At 42.7% G+C, this 9,979-nt stretch overlaps 1 protein-coding gene across 3 annotated transcripts in view; it reads right to left on the bottom strand.

The window, feature by feature from the left end:
* PPIL2 (peptidylprolyl isomerase like 2) overlaps positions 1-9,129 on the bottom strand; it is a 55,291-nt gene extending 46,162 nt beyond the window's left edge. For all 3 annotated transcript variants that reach the window (XR_011600834.1, XR_011600835.1, XM_070951291.1), the window contains exons 1-5: positions 9,067-9,129; positions 7,466-7,515; positions 6,656-6,701; positions 6,380-6,442; positions 5,090-5,141 (exon numbers count right to left, since the gene is read on the bottom strand). Coding sequence is in view for 1 of the 3 variants with exons in the window: in XM_070951291.1 (XP_070807392.1) it covers positions 5,090-5,141; positions 6,380-6,442; positions 6,656-6,701; positions 7,466-7,515; positions 9,067-9,098 (243 nt within the window). In the remaining 2 variants the exon portion in view is untranslated. The remainder of the gene's footprint in view (positions 1-5,089; positions 5,142-6,379; positions 6,443-6,655; positions 6,702-7,465; positions 7,516-9,066) is intronic.
* Between the last annotated feature and the right edge of the window lie 850 nt (positions 9,130-9,979).

The raw sequence follows: 9,979 nt of genomic DNA, 5'->3' as shown, positions 1-9,979 counted from the left end.
GGCCTGTTAAAAAAATGAGCAAGTGCGCGTGTGAAACTCCTGAGTGGAGTTTCACGAGCGAGCACAAGCGCCTTCTGCTCACACTCGCCGAGCTTCGCACACTCGTGCAAGCACTCGCCGCTCACAGACAAAGCTCCCATTTTGCACTAGTGGAGCTTTGCACATATGTGCATCGCTCCCACACAAATGAAGCTGTTCGCGGACGCATGTACCTGCCACTCACATGCCCGCCTGCCTAGGCCGGGCCAGGCCGCCAAGCTGGAAAGGTTAGGGATCCCTGGTTTAAACCGAGGTTTCCCATTTTCCGCAAGCGGAAAGATTTTGCAGAAATCAGAGGAGAGGATACGCATGCATTTCTGCAAGCGAGTTTTTTTCCAAAATCCCTTTTGGAGAAAAAGACACCCAAGGTAAAAGGTAAAGGTTCCCCTCGCACATCTGTGCTAGTCGTTCCCGACTCTAGGGGGCGGTGCTCATCTCCGTTTCAAAGCCGAAGAGCCAGCGCTGTCCGAAGACGTCTCCGTGGTCATGTGTCCGGCATGACTCGACGCCAAAGGCGCACGGAATGCTGTTCCCTTCCCACCAAAGGTGGTCCCTATTTTTCTACTTGCATTTTTTTTTTACCTGCTTTCGAACTGCTAGGTTGGCAGAAGCTGGGACAAGTCACGGGAGCTCACCCCGTTACGCGGCACTAGGGATTCGAACCACTGAATGCCGACCTTCTGATTGACAAGCTCGGCGTCTTAGCCACTGAGCCACCGCATCCCAGCTAAAAAAAATTATGTGGATTTGTAGTTATAAAAGACCTGCTGGCCGGCTTTAAAAGTTGCAAACTGGCTTGTGCATTTGGCACGTGGCTGGCTGGCAGACTAACAACTGCACAGGTCTTTTATAACCACAAATCCCCACTCCGTCAAACAGCTGACAGACGCACAACTATTTTACTAGGAAGAAGCAACCAGAATATTGTAGGCGTCTGAGGTTTTCCATTTGCTGAAAAGGCAGCGTGTTCTTTTTACGTAACGTCCAGCTGAAAGGAGGGAGGGAGGCCAGGGGCCGAGTCCACACACAGTGCTAAGCCACGGTTAGGGTAGCCAGCTGGGAATTAGCATCCTAATATAGCTAAGATAACGCTTGGGTAGTTTAAATCTGAAATATTAAGCCAGTGTTTCTCAACCTTGGTAGATTGAAGATGGATGGACTTCAACTCCCAGAATCCCCCAGCCATTGAAGTCCACCCATCTTCAAGCTACCAAGGTTGAGAAACACTGTATTAAGCCAATGCCAGGGATGGTCAGATTTTTAAACCCTATTAAGGGTATGCAGAATGCTATTATTTCAACATGGAACAAAGAAAGGAGAGCAATAGCAACGATACTTCGACTTATATACCACTTCGCAGTGCTTTTACAGCCCTCTCTTAAGCGGTTTACAGAGTCAGCCTCTTGCCCCCAACAATCTGGGTCCTCATTTTACCCACCTCAGAAGGATGGAAGGCTGAGACAACTTTGAGCCAGTCAGGATCAAAACTCCTGGCAGTGGGCAGTTAGCCTGCAATACTGCATTCTAAGCGGAAGGAAGGAAGGAAGGAAGGAAGGAAGGAAGGAAGGAAGGAAGGAAGGGATATATAAGTTTAAGGACTTTTGCTATCCTTCCTTCCTTCCTTCCTTCCTTCCTTCCTTCCTTCCTTCCTTCCTTCCTTCCCTTCCTTCCCAGTGCTTTACAGCCCTCTCTAAGCTGTTTACAGAATCGGCCTCTTGCCCCCAACAATCTGGGTCCTCATTTTACATTTTACTGACCTCAGGAGGACGGAACGCTGAGTCAACCTTGAGCCTGGTGAGATTTGAACTGCCAAATTGCAGGCAGCCGGCAGTCAGCAGAATTAGCCTGCAGTACTGCACTCTAACTACTGCGCTACCATGGAGAGGATGAATGTTTACAGCACGGAGAATTGGTGGAAGTGAGGGATGCACACACATTTAGGGGATCCTCGATTTACAATTATTCATTTAGTGACCGTTCAAAGTTACAACGGGACTGAAAAAAGGCGATTTATGACAGTTTTTCACATTTATGACTGTAGCATAATCAGGCCATCAAAATTCAGCCACTTGGCAACATTTGAATGACGATTGCAATGCCCAAGAGTCATGTGATTCCCTTTTGTGACCTTCTGACAAGCCAAGTCTATGGGGAAACAGGATTCACTTAACAACAGTCCTACTAACTTAACACCTACACTGATTCACTCATATCTCAAGAGTTAAAATGGACACCTAACATCAAAAACGTCATCAAAAAAGTTCAACAAAGAATGTTCTTTCTGCGCCAACTCAGGAAGCTCAAACTGCCCAAGGAGCTGCTGATCCAGTTCAACAGAGGAATTATTGAGTCTGTCATCTGCACCTCCATAACTGTCTGGTTTGGTTCTGCAACCCAACAAGAGAGACACAGACTTCAGAGGAGAATTAGAACTGCAGAAAAAACCATGGCTACCAACCTGCCTTCCATTGAGGGTCTGTATACTGCACGAGTCAAAAAGAGGGCTGTGAAAATATCTACAGACCCTTCGCATCCTGGACATAAACTCTTTCAACTCCTACTCTCAAAACGACGTTATAGAGCACTGCACCCCAGAACAACTAGACACAAGGACAGTTTTTTCCTGAACGCCATCACTCTGCTCAACAAATAATTCCCTCAACACTGTCAAACTATTCACTAAGGCTGTATTACTATTATTCTTCTCATCCTTCCCATTACTATCTCTTCCCACTTATGGCTATATCCATGTTGCTTGTATCTTTACAACTTATATTGTTTCTTCTCTGTGGGAGCCCCAGCCCTGTGGAACGAACTGCCCCCGGAAATACGTAAGATCTCCGACCTCCGGGTGTTTCGCTGCGCTCTGAAGACCCTGTTGTTCCGCCAGGCCGGGCTATTAACATAACGTTTTAAACTGGGGTATTTTAAATTTCTGGGATTTTAATTGGAGCCTAATTATTTAATGATTTTAAATTTTAATTGTTGTTTTGTTTCTGTGTTTTTAAATAGGCTGTACACCGCCCTGAGTCCTTCGGGAGAAGGGCGGTATAGAAATAAAATTATTATTATTATTATTATTATTATTATTATTATTATTATTATTATTATTATTATTATTATTATTATTATTTGTTTCCTAGTATGATTTGATTGCTTATTAATATCCTATGACTATCAATAAGTGTTGTATCTTATGATTCTTGACGAATATATTTTATTTTTTCTTTATGTACACTGAGAGCATATGCACCAAAGACAAATACCTTGTGTGTCCAATCACACTTGGCCAAGAAAGAATTCTCTTCAACTGTGGCAAGGAAGGTCGTAATATGGGATAAAGCTCACTTTAAGAACTTGCTTAGCAACGCAAATTTGGGGTTCAGCTGTGGTCAAAAGTTGAAGATTCCCTGTAGACTTTTCTCAAGAATGGTTTAGAACTAAAGACACAGAAAGTTTGGTTCCAGTGGTGTAGGTTAAACTTATACCCCTGCTCACAGATCTTCCCAGAAAAATCTCCAGGAATCAGTAGTCATTTAATGTGACAATCTCCAAATATGCAGCCACCAAGAACAGAAAAAGCACAGAAGAGGTTAAAGGGGTGATTTTCCCTGGAATGGATTTGCTGCAAATTTAGAGATCTGGACAAGCTTTTCTGGCCAAACGCTCTGACTGCCCCCTCGTGTTTAAAGAAAAAAACAACAGCCCGTGTGTTCTACAATCCCAGATCCAGGTTTTACATCTTTTTTATGTGGCTAATACTGTCAACAAAAGAGCGTATAGTCAAGGCGATGGTTTTCCCAGTTGCAATGTATGGCTGGGAAAGTTGGACCATAAGAAAGGCTGAGAAGGCCAAAGAATGGAGGCCTTTGAACTCTGGTGCTGGAGAAGACTCCTGCGAGTCCCTTGGACAGCAAGGCGATCCAACCGGTCAGTCCTAGAGGAGATCAACCCTGACTGCTCTTTAGAAGGCCAGATCCTGAAGATGAAACTCAAATCCTTTGGCCACCTAATGAGAAGGAAGGACTCCCTGGAGAAGAGCCTAATGCTGGGAAAGATTGAGGGCAAAAGAAGAAGAAGGGGACGGCAGAGAACAAGGTGGCTGGATGGAGTCACTGAAGCAGTCGGCGTGAGCTTCAATGGACTCCGGGGGATGGTAGAGGACAGGAAGGTCTGCAGGAATGTTATCCATGGGGCCGTGATGGACATGACTTCGCAACTAACAACAATAGATAGATGATAGATAGATAGATAGATAGATAGATAGATAGATAGATAGATAGATAGATAGGTAGATCCAAGCGAGTCCTGCAAATCGCTTGGATTGCAAGGCGATCCAACCGGTCAGTCCTAGAGGAGATCAACCCTGACTGCTCTTTAGAAGGCCAGATCCTGAAGATGAAACTGAAATACTTTGGCCACCTAATGAGAAGGAAGGACTCCCTGGAGAAGAGCCTAATGCTGGGAACAATGGAGGGCAAAAGAAGTCACGAACCAATTAAGGGAACTAATTGTCTCCTGCAAACTCCCCTCCCCTTTCGCTCCTCTTTTATTCCCTCTGAGAGAGGCCATTCCTCATCCACCTGTGGCTTTCCTCCCAAGTCGACCCTTTGTTCTTTAACTTTTCCCTGGCAGTTCTGCGCATGCGCACACTGGGACCAGGCTCCAGCTGTTCTTCTGCCTCACTGATGTCTGACTCCAAAGGCAGCTGACAACGGTCAGACGGCTCTGGCCCCATTTCTGCCTCCGACGCAGAGCCCTTGTCAGAGCCTTCCCCAGACTCTAGGACTGGCCCATGTTCCTCCCCAACCTCCTCATTGTCTGAATCTGCTGCCAGCTCTGCTGACGGGCCACAACAGTGTCTATTTCCTGATCTGATTCATCTTATCCTGAAGAACTGACATATTTGGGATTTTTTTTCTTGCTACTTTATACATATCCCAAATGGAGTTTTCCACCTGCTTTGTCAAGCTCTCGTTTTTGGAGATTTTAATATTTGTAGTCTGGGGGTTGGAATGGATCCCATATTTTAAAATTCAGCAATACTTGCCTCCCCCGTGATCGGATTGGTTCCATACTTCTTTATCCACGGAACAATATTCCTAAAACAAGACAAGATGCAGAGTCAGAACAGTTTGGACATTGGTTTCTACATTTAAGTACATTTTGGGTAAAAGAAAACAACATCAAAACTCAAAGGGCAGACTTGAGGAATGACCTAGGTTTCCCTCCCTCCCCGGACTCAGTTTTCTGTTTCTGTTCTGCCCATTCTTCAATCTCTGTGAAATCTACTTTGTTTCAGTATGGACTCCGTACAATGGATTTCTGTTACTGTCTGGGCCAGTTAGCAGGCAATATTTCAATTTTGCTTTTGTATCCCCATACATAATCAGGTGGGATGCTCAGTTAAAGGGTTCCAATCCGAACCCAGGTAGTCCTTGACATACAACAGTTCGTTTAGTGACCGTTCAAATGTTGCGGCCCGTCAGCGGCCTGTGCAGCTAGTAGCTGTTTCTGACAGCGAGGAGGCTGGTGTGGTGCTGCGCCAGCAGCCTGTGCAGCTGGCACTCAAGTCAGAGAATGAGGAGGCTGGAGAAGATGTGGTGCCAGAGGTGAGGATTCAGCCAGGGCCTTCAGAACCTCCAGAAGCTCCCTTAAGTGATGAGGACGAAGAGGAGGAGCCGCTTCTCGATGCACGGGCGCGCAGAGCTGCCAAAAGGTAGGAGTGGCTCCTCAGGAGGAGGTCTCCTCGAGAGTAAGGCTTGGGGCTAATTGGCCACTCCCCTAGCCTATTTAAGGAGGAACTCCGACTGAAGCAATTTGCAGGGAACAACATCATTCACATACCTTTGTGTCTTGTCTTGCTTATCTTATCAGCTTCCTGCAAATTGCTTCTGGGCATTCTGCCAACCGCAGTAAGCTTTCAGTTATTATTCTTTGAATTCTTGGCGGCTGTTAATGCAGTTAATTAACAGCCGTGGTTGTAAAAAGCTGATTTATTTAGTAAAATAAGGTTTGAACGGATTTTGTGTGTGCTGCGTTCTTTGGGGTCCATAGCTGGGGCAGAACATCAAAGTTACAATGGCACTGAAAAAAGTGACTCCCTTTTGCAACCTTCTTATAAGTAAAATCAATGGGGAAGTCAGATGCACTTAACAACGTGTTACTAACTTTACCACTGCAATGAGTCACTCAACGATGGTAGCAAGAAAAGCCATACAATGGAGCAAAATTCACTTCACAAATTTCACTTAGCAACTGATGAGATAGATAGATATAGACAGACAGACAGACAAGAGAGAGAGGTAATGTAAGAGAAACTGGAATAAAGACAACTTACAGCAAGTCAAAAATGGTCCCATCTGGTGTGCAAACTGGATATTCAAATGGTTGCAAAGATAAGCTAGGATGGGGAAAAAGAATTCCATTTTCGTATAAAAAAAAGCATTGTGAACCCATTTGGCATAACATTAAGCCAACAAAGAAGAATGACCCACCCAACCCGTATAAACTGATTCCAACCAAAAGCAATTTTCAAGACTCCTGTAAAAGTATGGAACGAAGGAACATTTTTCCGATTTTCCGATTTTTATGATTCGATTTCTTTCAAACTTACCTACAGTGATCAAAAGGCAGGCGCCGGAAGTTGGACTGTGGAATTTCTATTCAAAGAAAAAAAATATTATGTCTCACACATTCAGCACATTCTTCTTCGCATGAATACCCTATAAAAATGTTGCAATTAAGTGACTTTGGTCAATTCTCCCTTTTAGTTCAGCCTATCCTACAACTTTCTGTTTTTAGATAGCACACTAAAAAGCAGAGACCTCACCCTGCCGACCAAAATGCGTATAGTCAAGGCGATGGTTTTCCCAGTTGCAATGTATGGCTGGGAAAGTTGGACCATAAGGAAGGCTGAGCGCCAAAGAATGGAGGCTTTTGAACTCTGGTGCTGGAGAAGACTCCTGCGAGTCCCTTGGACTGCAAGGCGATCCAACCGGTCAGTCCTACAGGAGATCAACCCTGACTACTATTGAGAAGGCCAGATCCTGAAGAGGAAACTCAAATACTTTGGCCACCTAATGAGAAGGAAGGACTCCCTGGAGAAGAGCCTAATACTGGGAACAATTGAGGGCAAAAGAAGAAGGGGACGGCAGAGAACGAGGTGGCTGGATAGAGTCACCGAAGCAGTCAGCGTGAGCTTCAATGGACTCCAGAGGATGGTAGAGGACAGGAAGGCCTGGAGGAACGTTGTCCATAGGGTTGCAATGGATCGGACACGACTAACAACAACAAATCTTACAACTGGGATACTATGAGGGACATCTTCCTTCAAACACCCTCCTCCCAGGGGGTGACCCAAAACATAACTTAAGACATGCAAATGAGACAAACAGCAAATGAGTCAACAGGTCTGGTCACATACCAACTTTCTTCCCTCCGTAAAAATGGGTATATTCTGTACATGTTATGTACCTAAAAGAGAAAGAGACAATTGGAGGAATATGTACCTTGACTTATGTACCTAGAAGAAAGACAAAATAAGCTAATTGAAGCATTGGATCCTAATTAGGTAAAGGTGTTCCCCTCGCACATACCTGCTAGTCGTTCCCGATTCTAGGGGGCAGTGCTCAACTCTGTTTCAAGAGCCAGCGCTGTCCGAAGACATCTCCGTGGTCATGTGGCCAGCATGACTCAACACCATCTATTTTAATATCTATTTATCTATCTATATCTATTTATACCTGTCTATAACTATCTTTATCTATCTCTCTCTATTCATATCTCTCTCTGTTTATCATCTATCTATATTTATATATATATATATATATACCTGTCAATATCATACTATACTTTATATCTTTCTATCTATATCTCTATCATCTATTTATTATCTATCTATATTTACATCTATCTATCTACCTATCTCTATTTATACCTGTCTATAACTATCTTTCTCTATCTATCTATCTATCTATCTATCTATCTATCTATCTATCTATCTCTATTTATCATCTATCTCTATTTATCATCTATCTATATTTATATATATATCTGTCAATATCTTACTATATTTTATATCTATCTATCTATCTATCTATCTATCTCTATCTCTATCATCTATCTATATTTATATCTATCTACCTATCTCTATTTATACATGTCTATAACTATCTTTCTCTATTTATCTATATATATTCATATCTAACTCTATTTATCATCATCTATCTATCTATCTATCTATCTATCTATCTATATCTATCTCTATGATCTATCATATTTATATTTATCTATCTACCTATCTCTATTTATACATGTCTATAACTATCTTTCTCTATTTATCTATATATATTCATATCTAACTCTATTTATCATCTATCTATCTATCTACCTGTCAATATCTTACTATATTTTATATCTATCTAGCTATTTATATCTATCTCTATCATCTATTTATTATCTATCTATATTTATATCTATCTACCTATCTCTATTTATACATGTCTATAACTATCTTTCTCTATCTATTTATCTATATATATTCATATTTATCTCTATTTATCATCTATCTATCTATCTATATACCTGTCAATATCTTACTATATTTTATATCTATCTATCTATTTATATCTATCTCTATCATCTATTTATTATCTATCTATATTTATATGTATCTATCTATCTACCTATCTCTATTTATACCTGTCTATAACTATCTATTTTATATCTACCTACCTCCTTATCGTCTCCCTCTCCCTCCCACCCTATCTAATCTAGTCTATCGCAGTGACTGGTTCGTTGCCTTCCCACCTCGCCTTCAGCCTTGGCAGGAAAAGAGTCTAAGGAAGCCAAGGAATAAAGAAGCGCCGGTGCCCGGATTGAAACCCCTCCAGCAACCCTTTCCCCTCCCCCGAACAACCTCCCTGCCAGGTAGGCTGGGCAGAAATGCCACCCCCAGTCCCCCCCCCCTTCCGGAGAGCTTCCGAGGCGCCCCCACCCCCACCCCTCCAGAGCCGCTTCGCTTACATTTTGTCCTTCTGGTGCTGCCTTTTCCCCATGGCGGCGGCGGGTCTCCCTTCCTCAACTCGGCTCCGAAATCACCCGGCGAGAAAAGCCCGAAACGTTGCCCGGGGGAAAAAAACAACAACTCCACTTCCGGGAAAGACGCTGCGCGCGGCTCTGCTTCCGGTTTAGCGCGGTACGCCGCGCAAAACAAACCCAACCCCCGGCTGAGGAAACAGGAAGCTGCCACTAAAGGTTCCGCCTCTTCTTCTGCTTCTTTTTTTATCGCTTTAGGGCAGAGACTGCCAAACCTTGGCAACTTTGAGATGTATCGGGTTTTTCCAGAATTCCCAAACCAGCATGGATTTTTTAAAAAAAAAATTCCAGTAATAAAGGTGGATATTTCTTCAGCTAACTGGTGAAACTAATCAAGGAGAGAAGCAATCTGAAACTAAGGAGAAACTTCCTAATGCACCAAAGACAAATTCCTTGTTTGTCCAATCACATTTGGCCAATAAAGTATTCTATTCTATTCTATTCTATTCTATTCTATTCTATTCTATTCTATTCTATTCTTTCTCCTCCTCCTTCTATTCTAATTCTAATTCTAATTCCAATTCTAATTCTAATTCTATTCCTTCTTTCTCCTCCTAGTCTAGTCTGAAGTAAAGAGCAAATAAAGAATAATGTAGATAAAAGAAATAATGTGAATAAAATAGGAATCATACAAAGTCAGATATATGGGCTCTGGGGGACCCTCTCTATTCACATTATTATAAAGGGAAGACGTGCTTGGATACATGAACTCTGAGAGACTCTATCTAACATTATTATAAGAGAGGAAAGTGCTTGTTGGAAATTACATTAACAAACAGTTAAACCCTTTTAAGTGGTAATATATCTTCTGATACCTAGATGTCACAGAAAGGACTGCTAT

Source organism: Pituophis catenifer, unplaced genomic scaffold (assembly GCF_029215685.1).
Source record: "Pituophis catenifer annectens isolate HBS135680 unplaced genomic scaffold, rPitCat1.0.hap2 SCAF_10, whole genome shotgun sequence".
Taxonomy (NCBI): Eukaryota; Metazoa; Chordata; class Lepidosauria; order Squamata; family Colubridae; genus Pituophis; species Pituophis catenifer.
Note: the sequence above shows the minus strand (reverse complement) of the source record. Positions and strands in the feature narration are given on the sequence as shown.